The sequence below is a fragment of the Pistacia vera genome, unplaced genomic scaffold, assembly GCF_008641045.1.
Source record: "Pistacia vera cultivar Batoury unplaced genomic scaffold, PisVer_v2 Contig212, whole genome shotgun sequence".
In the NCBI taxonomy this organism is placed as follows: Eukaryota; Viridiplantae; Streptophyta; class Magnoliopsida; order Sapindales; family Anacardiaceae; genus Pistacia; species Pistacia vera.
In genome coordinates, this window is record NW_022196016.1 from 260,437 (window position 1) to 273,928 (window position 13,492).

The 13,492-nt window shown below is 33.9% G+C and overlaps 1 protein-coding gene across 1 annotated transcript; it reads left to right on the forward strand.

Annotated features, from left to right (window-relative positions):
* The first annotated feature begins 10,961 nt into the window (after nt 1-10,961).
* Nucleotides 10,962-11,517, forward strand: LOC116129646. The gene is made up of 2 exons (XM_031415378.1): nt 10,962-11,182; nt 11,280-11,517. Exons 1-2 carry the CDS (start codon nt 10,962-10,964, stop codon nt 11,416-11,418), a joined length of 360 nt encoding a protein of 119 aa, XP_031271238.1. The 3' UTR covers nt 11,419-11,517.
* Nucleotides 11,518-13,492: the final 1,975 nt, after the last annotated feature.

Genomic DNA, 13,492 nt, shown 5'->3' on the forward strand with positions numbered 1-13,492 from the left:
GGTCAAAAAATTTCATTGGAATAAGTCGAATGTAATAGAAGATAAAAACCCACGTCATTAAGCCAAATTAATCAATGGCCTTTCCATACTTTCCAATGACAATCTTCCAAATCTAAATGAGATGGAATTAAAAAGAGAAAAGTGTCCATGAGAGATAGAATTTTAGAGAGATTGATGAAGTGTTATATTGCATTATATAAAGGAATAACAAGAAGAATAAAAATGAGAATCCTCAAATTGCTCTAGCCTCACATTTCAATTCTCTCTACTACACACAACACAAACAAGACAATTAAGCTCTTGGCTTAGGCTCACCTTACCCCATCCACCACCTCTTTTTGTATTTAGTTTCTGGCTACTCTACCACTTTATCCTCTCTTTACCTTGATGCAATCTCTCTAGAATCTATTTCCCCCATCCACTTTTCTTATGCAAAGCTCTCACTTCACTTCAGTTCAACCTCTCTCTCTCTTTTTCAGTAATCTCTTCTCCATCTTTACCATGTGAAAGCACTTTTGGGGTTTTGTGATGATGTGGCACCTGATTTGTGCTTATGTAGAGTCAATGCTAATACATGTGGTTAAAAGGTATTTAAAGAATTATTGAGCGGCATTTGTGGTCTTTTCACCTTTTAGATATAATTACATTTTTTGTCATCTTCTTTTTGATTTTTCTCTCTTGGTTAATAGAGAGAGAAAATTTGTTACAATTAGTGGTGGAAAAATGACCCGCCCAGTCGGACCCGCAGCGGGTTATAACCAGGCCCGCCTCTTGGCCAGAAAGGTTGGCCTAGCCTGGCTCGCCAACCTTAACTCGACGGGTTATGATGCTAGCTGGGCCAGGTTAGCCCACAATTTTTTTTTTTTTTTTTAATTTTTTCTTTTGTTTAATTGTTTTAGTTAACCTTTTAAATATCAATAATTCAATTAATTTTTTTTTTTTTTTGGTTAACATTTCAAATATTAATTCAATTTTAATACAATAGAATTGTAATATAAGAAAAATTAGATTTATTCATTTATCAAAAAATAAAATAAGAAATTACAACAATTATTACCACATTAAAAACCTTACCAAGAAAAACCCAATTGGGCAAAAACTTGGTAAGAAGAAAAGAGTGTAATAATTGACAATTAATTTATAAGTTATAATTTACAAAATAACTAATTGGGGGTTGACTAGGACCTCCCTTATCTGTATCATCTATATTACAAAATTGAGATGATTATATTAAAGTATCGTCGACAACCTCGTATTGATCTTGATGGCGCTATTGTTCCCAATCTCAAAGACATGTGATGACTTCAATCATTTTTTGTGAAAGTTTAGTCCTCATTTCATTTAAAATTCTTCCACTTGTATTAAATGTTAGTTCGGATGAGACGGTTGAGACAGGAACAGCGAAAACATCCAAGGTAAGTCTTGATAATACCAGAAAAATACATTTTCTGGTTTTCCAATATTCTAAGACATCAAAGTTGGCTCTTTGTTGTGGATCTGCTGGTAACACTTTGGGGGTTGCCAAATATTGTTGAAGCTCATTACTCTGTGACTGCATGGAGGACAGTACATTCGTTGTTGGTGCTTCTGAAGAGGAGGTTGTGCTTCAGGTTCGGGTCTTCTTCGGCCTATTAAGTGCACTCTAGGAGTCGAAGTCTTCATTTGTTTCTTTTGATGCAACTTCCCTGGGTATTTCGACTCTTTGCTGGTTCCCATACCTGTTTTCATATTGCAAATACACCTCTGCAAGACACTCTCTTACTTCTCCTAGTTGATTGGCATATACTTGGTTTTGTAAATTTTCAGTTAATGTGTCTAAACCTGCTACTTTAATTCTAGGATCAAATATAGCACCTAAACAATAAAGAAAAGGAATGAGTTTCCAATATTTAAAATTTTTTTTTTTTCCCACTGCCTTTATTGGTCCCCCTAAAATTTCATGCTTCGTTTAGTTCACATATTGGGAAAACTTTTCTAGTTTTCCCAAAAAAGTTAACTTTATTTCACCTATTTTCAAAATAGTTTTCTAAATTATTCAATTTCCTTTAATCCCCCTAAATTTGTTAATTTAACTAAACAACCCCCAAATTTTTTTTAAAAAATTGACAAAAACACCCCAGTAACCCAAATTTACCAGATTCTGACCACTACTGCTAGAAGCTGGCTAAAATCTGGTGTAATGACGCACTATCGGCTGAATCTGGTCGGTAGTGCACCGATTTAGCCTTTTTCGGCCAGATCTTTGGTCGTAGATAGTTGTCAACGAAGGCCAAGATATGGTCGTTGTTGACCATCAACGATGGCCGTAAATCTGGCATTTTTCAGTCAGATCCATGGTGGATCTAGCCGAAAAAGGCCATATCGGTGCACGACCGGCAAGATCGAGCCGATCATGCACTATAAGGCAACTCCGACCACCCTCCGGCGGTGGTGGCCGACTGTCCGTATTTATGAGTGGATTGAGAGTGTTTTTGTTAACTTTGATTATTTTATTATAGGGGTGGTGTTTAGTAAATAAATAAACATAGGGGTATTTAGTTAATTTTCAAAATTCTGTATAGTAATACCCACCCAATTTAACCTTTTTCAAAAGATTATTATAAAAACTACCCAATAATGAACCAAACAGAGCCTCATTATTTCTGTTTTTTCTAAATAAATCTGAAATTTTTATAATTGTATGTATTACCAATGGACTATTAAGATAATACACACCAGAAAGTTGTAAACTGGATTGGTAAAAATTTTTAAGAAAAGAATGAAAATTTTCAGCTATATGCCAATCATTTTCTACCAAATAATGAGGACCTCTATTATTTGCTACAAAATAACTAATTAAATTTGCATAACGCAAACATGAATCAAGCATTAAATAAATACTATTCCATCTAACATACATGTCTAATGCAAAAATTCTAGGAAACATATTTGATTTTATACAAGCATCTTGAAATTCAACATTTCTTTAATTACTACTAATAATCCAAGCTAAAGAATCTCTAATTCTATCAATATTATCTCTAATTGTTTTCATACCACTTTTTACAATTAAATTAATAATATGACATGCACATCATTAGTGAAAAAACTTTAAATTGTCATAAAAAAGATAATTAATTTAAAAAAAAAACTATAGCTGTACTATTAACACTTGTATTATCTAAAGTTAAATTTATCACTTTATTAATAACATCATAATCTTCTAAAACTTCAACAATTTTATTATAAATTTATTGACCACTGTGATTCACATCCATTAATCTAAATCTAAGATTTATTTAATTTACATTCGTTATCAAAATAATGACTAGTCACATAAATATAATATTGTTTAGCTCTACCACTCCAAATATCGGCAGTTAGAGCCACACTAACATGATAACTATATATGTTATTTTTTAATTCTAATTTCATTTTACAAAAAAATTTTATTAAATCATTTCTAGTTGCAGTTTTAGAATAACTTTTAAATCCTGGAAAAAATGAATTTTTAATAAATCTTTCAAAATATTTATCTTCAGCCATGTTAATAGGTTGATCAGTTATAGCAATATATAAAACTAATTATTCCATATATACATTAGAATTATAAAGCCAAGTAGTACCTATATTAGTTATTTGAGTTTGATTGGTTTCTCTATTTCCATGTTGAGTAATATGTTTATTAGCATGTATTTTTAAAGTACTAGTACCATTACCTCAATCAGCTTTATAAATATTTTCACAATACATGCATCTTGCTTTCGTCACTTGAACTCCATTTTTTGTCTCGTAAAACTTATCGAAATGCATCCAAACGTCTGATGTGTGCCTGTCGTGGGTTTCAACAACAGTTGATGAACTCGCTTCTGCTTGAGATGAAGTTGGACGAGGACGACGATTACAAGGATGAATTTAAGAACCACTGGGAGCTGTAGCAGCATGGGGAGGAATCGGGGGAATATTATGAGGTGTATCGGATTCTGAGACTGAGAAAGCAAGACTATTTGAATCTATTGCATTTATGTTAGTAAATTCAGGGGGACTAGGATAGTAGTTTCCTTCATCATCGAAATTGAGGGGATGAAAATATCTATCCATTGTAGTTTAAAAAAAAAAAATTTGATATAGAAGAAATAAAAAATTAAAGAAGGAGAATTGGAATTTGGAAATATGAATTGAAAATTGCAAAAACTAATAAAAATTAAAATGAGAGCAAATTGACAACAAAGAGAATAATTGAGAGATTTTAATAGAGATTAGAGAAAATGAGAGAATTTGGGATGTGAGAAAATATGAGAGTTTAGAGCCTATTTATAGAAAAAAAAATGGGAAAAGAAAATGACGAAAAAGACCCCTCCAACTGGTATAAAACGGCTATATTTTAAGGGTAAAAGGGGTATTTGCAAAAAAAATTATTATTTATTATTTTTAATTTTTTTTTAGCCAACCCACCGGGTTGGCGGGTTTTTTGTAAAAAAAAAAAAAGTAACCTGCCGAGTTGCCATATAAAAACCTGGCCCGCCTAGCGGGGTGCATGCGCCTTATAGGCAGTTCGGGTTGAACCCTCCTTAATATGGGCCGGGTTAAGGTTGACCCGCCTAACCTGACCCATTTGTTCCACCTCTAGTTACAATGAAGATTGAGGTGGAGCCTTAGAGATCGCAAGATGCATCTAGTGGATTGGTGAGATTTGGCATCTTTGGTTGTTACACACTTGTTCTCCTTTTTTTCTTGTGTATATATTCTCTGATCTATTGTGTATTTTTTGGCTGTAAGGAAAAAAGTGAGTTTTCGTGTGATTAGCAGAGGGGTTTTATCATAGGGTTTCTTCTTGTATACTGGGATGCAAAAACTCTATAAGATTATCCTTTACATTGCTTTTTCCTTGTTGTCTTGAAGAGTGGATGTAGGTAATCAAATTGATTACTAAACCATTATAAATCCTGTGTGTTCTTTATTTTTCTTTATGCTTATTTTTATTTCCATTGTTAATCGTTGTGGCTGTTACTCGTTTAGAAACTTAGAGTTTCTTGTTTTACTTTTTCAAATAGTATTTTGTTTCAGCAAGTAGTATCAGAGCCAGATTAGGTTTGGGTATTTAAGATTGTTTGAATTTATGATTGTCTAGGGCTAGATCTGAAACTTCTGGTTATGAGCTTTCTTGACTTAGGGTTTCTAGGTCTTAATTTTTCGGGCTTTTCATGTCCTAGTGACTGTGAGGGTTTGAAACCTAGATATGTCTAAGTTTGAGGTAGAGAAATTTATTGGAGCCAATGATTATGGTTTATGGAAGATGAAAATGAGAGTTGTGTTAGTTAAGGATGGTTTGTCAGCTACCTTAGAGGGTGACGATAGGTTATCAGAGTCTTTAACTGAGAAAGAAAAGAAAGAACTCTTAGACAAAACCCAAAGCACCTTGATACTTAGGTTAGGAGACAAAGTCTTCAGAGAGGTAAAGAAAATGAGTACACTAGCAAGGGTTTGGGAAAAGTTAGATTCTCTATACCTATCCAAATCATCTCCTAATAGGTTGGTTTTAAAACAAAAGTTCTTTGGTTTTAAAATGGATGAGGGTAAGTCTTTAGGAGAGAATATGAATGATTTCATGAAATTGGTTCAAGATTTAGAGAGTCTAAGGGTCAAGGTTGAGGATGAGGATCAAGTTGTCATTCTCATAAATTCTTTGCCAAAAATGTATGTAAACTTTGTTGATACTCTAAAGTATGGTAGATAGACCCTTGAGCTACATGAAGTTGTGGTGGCAATCATTGCAAAGGATGCTGAATTTAGGAAAGAGGATAAGCTAGATGGTGAAGGGCTTAATGCGAGAGGTAAATTTGAAAAGAAAAGTCATAAAAAGGGCATTTTAGGGGGAGATCAAAATCAAAGTCAAAATTTGTGAGAAAATGCTTTCACTGTCATAAGGAATGACAACTTCAAAAAAGACTGTCCAAGTCCAAAGAAAAAATCAGGGGTAAAGGATACTAGTGGGAATGTAGATGTGGCTTTTGATGAGTATGAGAGTTCAAATGTATTGGTGGCTTCTGAAAGGAAAATAGATTCTGAGTGGATTCTAGATTTAGGGTGCACCTTTCACATGACTCCAAATAGTTGATGAACTTTAAGAAGTTAGAGTCTAGGAAAGTCTTGATGGGTAATAATGTTGTATGTAAAGTCTTAAGAATTGGAGAGGTTAGGCTAAGCATGCATGATGGCAGTCCAAAATTACTCACAGAGGTCAAATACATACTTGAGTTAAAAAGGAATTTAATTTATTTAGAAAGCTTAGATTCAAATAGGTATAACTATAAGGCTCAAGGTGGAGTTTTTAAGATCACTAAAGGGTCCTTAGCTGTGATGAAGCAAGGGAGGAAAAATGGGTTGTATGTTCTAAATGGTTCAACTATCACTGGAACAGCAGCTATGTCATTATCTCAGAAGCCTAACAAGACCTCTTTATGGCAAAAGAGGTTGGGACATGTTAGTGAGAAGGGTTTAGTTGAGCTGAGCAAGCAGCAGTTCTTAGGAGGGGACAAAATAAAGAAACTAACCTTCTGTGATAATTGTATTTATGGCAAGATAAGCATGATTAGGTTTAGTGTAAGGAAACATTGTTCTAAGTCCATCATAGACTCCATTCATTGTGATGTGTGAGGGCCAACTAAATATCCATCCTGGGGGGGTTGTGAATTTTTCATGAGCATCATAGATGATTACTCTAGGAAAGTGTGGATATACTTCTTGAAGAGTAAATGAGAAGCCTTTAGCAAATTCAAGGAGTGGAAAGTTATGATTGAGAATCAGATAGGGAAGAGAATTGGAAAATTAAGAATTGATAATGGGTTAGAATTCATTAATGAGGAGTTTGATAGACTGTGTAAGGATAGTGGAATCTTGAGGCATAGGACAGTTTGGTATACACCTCAACAAAATGGGCTGGCTGAGAGGATGAATAAGACTATCTTGGAAAAGGTTAGAAGTCTATTGTCTTGTGCCAAACTCCCCACCAGATTCTAGGCAAAAGCTGCTTATACAACAGTGTTTTTAATTAATAAGATTCCATCCCTAGCCATTGAATTTAAAACACCTATTAAAAGATGGACTGGATATCCAGCTAGCTATAGTAATTTGAGGGTTTTTGGTTGCATTGCTTTTGTGCATGAAAAATTAGATAAGTTACATCTTAGGGCCATTAGGTGTATTTTCATAGGCTATCCTAATGGGGTAAAAGGGTATAAGTGCTAGGATGTTGCTAAGAAAAGATGTATAGTCAGTGGAGATGTTAAGTTCAATGAAGAAGAATTAGGTGGTCTGATTGAGAAGGCTGGTGAAGCTAGTGAAAGAACTGAATTAATTAGGTTTGAATTGGGTGATAAAGCTTCTACTAATAATCTTGGTGGTTTGCAGCCAGGTTATCAACAAGAAGATATTCAATTCCAAGACGAGGAACCTACCTTAGTGGAGAATGAGGATGATCTAACTCATGATGAAGAAAATGAGCTCCAAAACTACCAGTTGGCTAGAGATAGGCAAAGGAGAGAAATTAGGCTACCTAGTAGATATTCACAGGCAGACATGGTTGCATTTGCACTCCAAGTTGCTGAAGAGACAGAAGAAGAACCTAGGATAGTTAGAGAGGCCATGGAAAGTAAAGTGTCTAAGCCGTGGAAGTTAGCTATGCAAGAGAAGAATGAGTCCTTGATGAAAAACAAGACTTGGATTCTTATCAATAAACCAAAGGGCAGTAAGGTTGTCAAGTGTAAATGGGTATTCGAAAGAAAGAAGGGAATTCTAGGGGTAGAGGCACATAGATTTAAAGCTAGGTTAGTCGCAAAGGGCTTTACACAGGTTGGTGAAGTAGACTACACTGAAATTTTTTCACCTGTGGTGAGGCATACTACCATTAGGGTTCTTTTATCTTTGATAGCTCAATTTGAACTTGAATTAGAGTAGTTTGATGTTAAAACAACCCTCTTGCATGGTGATTTAGAAGAGAGAATTTTGATGGAACAACCTAAAATGTTTGAAAAGGGTTCTAAAAATCAAGTGTGTCTTTTAAAGAAGTCTTTGATTGGGTTGAAACAGTCACCTAGGCAATGGCATAGGAAGTTTGATAGTTTTATGATTAATGATGGTTTCAAGAGAAGCAATTTTGATGGTTGTCTTTATTTCAAATGTTTGTATGGTAACTATTATCTTTATTGAGCTCTTTTGTTAATGATATGTTGCTGGCCTGTAGGGATGCTTATGAATTGTTAGATTTAAGATTGAAATGAATAGGCAGATTGAAATGAAAGACTTGGGGCAGGCTAAAAAGATTTTAGGCATGAACATTGAAAGAGGTAGGAAAACAGGGAGGATAGTCTTATCTTAAAGGGAGTATGTTGCTTGATTATTAACCTGTCAAGACACCAATGGGACAACATATTAAACTAAGTTTGAATTAGTGTCCTAGTTCAGAAGATGAGAAAAGGGAAATGACCAATATCCCTTATGCAAATGCAGTATGAAGTTTAATGTACTTAATGGTCTGTACAAGACCTAATTTAGCTTTTGCAGTAAGCTATGTGAGTAGATTTATGAGTAATCTTGGAAAAATTCATTGGGAAGCAGTGAAATTGATTCTAAGATATTTTAGGGGAACAATCTCAACTGGGATTGTATACAATAAGGGGCAAGATCTAATGAACTTTATTATGGAGTGTGTTGATGCTGATTATGTTGGGAATCTTGATAATAGGAATTGAAGTCAATGACTGGCTTTGTGTTTTCTTTATGGAGTAATCTGGTTTATTAGAAAGCAAATTTGTAGGCTATTGTGACTTTAGCAATTGCAGAAGCTGAGCACATTGCAATTACAAAAGTTGCAAAAGGAAACAATTTGGTTCAAGGGAATAATTAGTGAACGAGGGTTCATTCAGACACAAATGCCGATAAAAAATGATAGTCAAAGTGCTATGTTTTGTGCAAAAACCAAGCTTTCCATGAGAGATCGAAGCACATTGATATGATGCTGCACTTCATCAAAAACATGGTTGAAGAGAAAGTTATCAAGGTGGAGAAAATTCCTAGAAAAGGAATCTAGCAGACATGTTTACCAAAGTTGTTACTTTAGATAAACTAAGGCCTACTCCATATTGAGTAAAGTGAAGAAATTTCCTAGGGCAGTAGGGAATAAGGAAATTAGATGCCAAGGTGGAGATTTGTGATGATGTGGCACCTGATTTGTGCTTATGTGGAGTCAATGCTAATACATGTGGTCAGAGGGTATTTAAAGAATTGTTAAGGGGTATTTGTGGTCTTTTCTCCTTTTAGATCATATCACATTTTGGGTCATCTTTTTCTCAATTTTTCTCTCTTGGTTAATAGAGAGAGAAAATTTGTTACAATGAAGATTGAGGTGGAGCCTTGGAGATTGCAAGATGCATCCAACGGATTGGTGAGATTTGGCATCTTTGGTTGTTACACACGTATTCTCCTTTTCTTGTGTATATATTCTCTGATCTGTTGTGTATTTTATGGTTGTATGAGAGGTGAGGCAAAAAGTGAGTTTTCGGGTGATTAGCAGAGGGGTTTTATCCCCGGGTTTCTTCTTGTATACTGGGAAGCAAAAACTCAGTAAGATTATTTTTTATAGTGATTTTTCCTTACTGTCTTGAAAAGCGGATGTACGTAGTCAAATTGATTACCGAACCACTATAAATCTTCTATGTTCTTTATTTTTCTTTATGCTTATTTTAATTTCCATTATTAATCATTATAGTTGCTGCTCGTTTAGAAACTTAAAGAGTTTCTTGTTTTACTTTTTCGAATAGTCTTTTGTTTCAACAGGCTTATTATTCCCCCATTTCTTCCCCTTCTAAAAGCCTATTTATTTATTATATATATATTTTTAGTTCATTTTTCGGCTTTTGTTATATGTTTAAATTTAGCTTGCATGAAGGGAGCTAGATATCTATAAATTTCATCGATAAGTTCAATTGAAGTCATAGATATTATCGCCAAATAAGAGATTGAATCAAACTTGGGAATTTTTGTTTAAAAGAACTTGAACTCTTTTGATGCACAATGGCTCCCAAAACAGGCAAGGCAAAGCCCCATAAAGCCAAGGGAGTTAGAAGAAGAAGAAGGAAAGGTCATATATATACATTCTTAATTCTCTTTTACTTTCTGTTTGTTTTCCTACGAAAAACAAAGGAAATTACTCATACCCACTTGAATATATACTTGTGCTTAATTGTATGCATGTTTTTAGCTCTTTCCAGTTTTCTCACACTTTCTTGCCGACCAAATGGCGCCTTACATATATTTTCTTGCTTCTCCTTTGATAACTTTGTGAGGTGTTATATATTATATTTAATCTTAGGAAGTACATATTTAATGTATACTTAGCCTATTAAACTTATTTGTCTGCAAAATAAACTTGATTAATTGACCTAAGCTATGTTTAAAGCTAATTTATCAACTGCCTATTGCAGACTTAGCAAGCTCAGCTACATCACTCAAAGCAAATGCAATGTTGCGTAGCAGTCGATCTTATGACTCCACTAATTAAGTTGCACTACTAACCTCAAGGGGTTGGTCTGGTGATCAAGGTTTACTCTCTTCATTGATTTTCTCAGTTCGAACTATCCACTTACCACATATATTTATAGTTTACTTAGAACATTGGGCTTGTAGAATATTCACTAGGCCTCGATAATTACTTGAGGTGTGCACAAACTGGTCCAAACACCTCGATCATAAAAAAAAAAAAAAAAAAAAAATTATGCTGCACAACAATTATAATCATCTAATTATATAAAATAATTATTAGAGATTAGTATCATCCATAGTGTTCATACAACGACGTTACATGTTAAAGTCCTTCTATAAAAGGATTAATACAAGTGATGTAAACTTTGGGGCGAAATTACCTTCTTACCCTCCTGGTATAATATGTTGCCAAAATCTTGGGAAACATTAACATTTGGAGAGAAATGCTGGTCACACAAAAGACCTTTATCTTTATCAGCTTGACTTCTCCTCCTTATCTTACACTGAACAAAAATGGCAGCAAGCCAGTCATAACACTAGCCAAAAAGAAAGACTTCTCCGAAACTTCAACACCTCAACAACAAAAGTTTCCAATCAAACTTTCAACTTCACTTCTTCCCAGTGCTGCCATTGCAGTTTTCGGATTAGGGTTCATCGATGCCGGGTACTTTTCTGATCCTGTTTTTAATCAATCCAATTAATGTGTCAAGCTCTTTGTTTTTCAGCCAAGTTAAGTTGAGGAATTTGATGTGTTTGTGCAGGTACAGTGGAGACTGGTCAAGAATTGGAGTGATTTCAGAAGAGACTGAGGCCTTGTTGAAGGCTGCAGCTTTTGTGGTTGTTCCTCTTTGTATCTTTCTGATAGTTTATCTTTCCAGGGAGCCTGAGATTGAGGCTTGAGTTTCTGATAACTGGGAATTTTTTGAATATTTGGATTTGTAATTGTATATTCTTGTATGAATATGAATAGCATCCAATATTTTGGTTACAACTAATGATATTTGGTTACTTGTGTAATCGTGTTTTAGTGATAATTTTTAATCAAATAATTAGGTTTTGCTATAGTGTAAACTCTGTAATAATACAATAACGTAAAGTTTGTAAACTCATAACGTAAAACTTGTAAACTAAAAACGTAAAATTTATAAAATACGTTTTTACAGTGATATGTATCAAAATTATGATCACCCACCTCAAGCAATCACTGGAAATTTATGTATAGCAATCACTGGAAATTTATGTATATTTTTTTTGAAAGCGATCCTTCTCTGAGATTTGCAAAGAAGAAATAGATGACAACACTATTTGAGTTTGAGCAAACAGAAAGTACAAAAGGATAATGGTTTGATTTCTGGTCTGCAATCTGCAATACTAATGGTTGAAATGGTGGCCCAATGTGTCACTGGATAATGCACGTACTGACATTAATTTCTGACCTTTCATTTGATAGCTTAAATTGCACCTGCAGGAGCAAGTGGAAGCAGGAAAGCACTTACACAACTGCCACCGCTTCTACACCACAAATCTCAAAAAATATGTTGTCATTTTTGTTCATGCAAATCCTTTTGGTAAAAAAGTTTAGTCTAAAAATATGTTTCAAAGTTGTAAAATCAATACAATTACCGTGTTTACCAAAAAAACTTGGTGTGATATCAGTTAGTGCCACAATCCACATCAGTTAGAAGATAAGAGCTTTGGTTGCTTATATAACACACGACACCCTTATCACTCAAAGGCCTTTTTTCAGGATAAAGCCTTACAGACTCCCAGACCTAAAACGGACAATACTTCTAAGAATCCATCTATTATGTGTGCTTAATAGTTTGAGTTGTTTGTAAGATTATATATGTTCTCACTTATTACTTGAATCTAGGAGTGTAAAAACTCGAATGTACGATTAGGTAGCCAAATCTACTACGGGAAATGTATTCAAATACTGAAGGTAAACAAACAAGCTAATGAAAACATCTCTAAATTAAGCTTAGAGTAAGTAACATAAGCTAAGAAAATACTAAACTTTAGCCATTAATGGACGCTTCTTTCAAGCACTTGGATTTAAAAGACTTACAAATGAGTAATAATCCTGTAAAGGGGGTTCAATTAAAATGCAAAAATTGTTCTATTTGATGCGACTCCTCAACTCTATTTTCCTTCTTTAGACTAAAGTGAAGCCTCTCTTCTAATTTCTAATTCTCTCACACACAAATACTCAGACAAGAAGCTTTTTGTATATTTCTAAATTAGCCAAGAAATATAAAGTGACATCAACTTCTTTGTCTTCTATGTACACAACCCATGTGAAAGATTTTTATTATTTTATTTTCAGCCCCTTCAAAATGGGATAAACTTTATTGACTAAAGCATTTTCCTATTTATATCCCAATTCTTAAGGTATAATCATTTGAGTGAGGTAAAAATCAAAATTGAATCAATATTTTCTGTGTTAGGTCTCAAGCAAAAATTCTAAGTTTATACGGGTTTTCTTTTTGGTAATCGAGAAGCCTATGTTAGTTTACGTATATTTCAACTAATCTTTGAGGTCCATTGAATACCTTGTATGCATCTCAACTAATCATTAGAGAGGTGTTCGAGCTAGTTTGTACACATTTTAACTAATTTTCATGGTCTATTAAATACCAGAAAACTCAATGGACCAGATAAGTCACAAATATGATAGATGACTACTTTGTATAATTTGAACACAAGACCTCTAGATAATCCATAGTCTTGCCATCTTGCTACAAGTCAAATGGTTAAGTTTATACGGTTTTGTTTTGGAGTTTTACAGCTTGAAACATATTCGATCATACATATATCGATTTGCATCGAAAAATTCGCCTATCTGTTTGAGTATTTTGTAGTTAAATTATGTAAAATCTTTAAGTATACTAAGTCTTTCCTCTTAAAGATATTGAAAACAACATGACCACAAGTTTCTTATACACTATCTTTTTCCTTATCTCATTCCAAAGAT

Coding starts and splice junctions, on each gene's coding strand:
- LOC116129646 (XM_031415378.1), top strand. CDS start 10,962: ATGCTGGTCACACAAAAGACCTTTATCTTTATCAGCTTGACTTCTCCT. Junction 11,183..11,279: donor TTAGGGTTCATCGATGCCGG/GTACTTTTCTGA, acceptor GTGTTTGTGCAG/GTACAGTGGAGACTGGTCAA.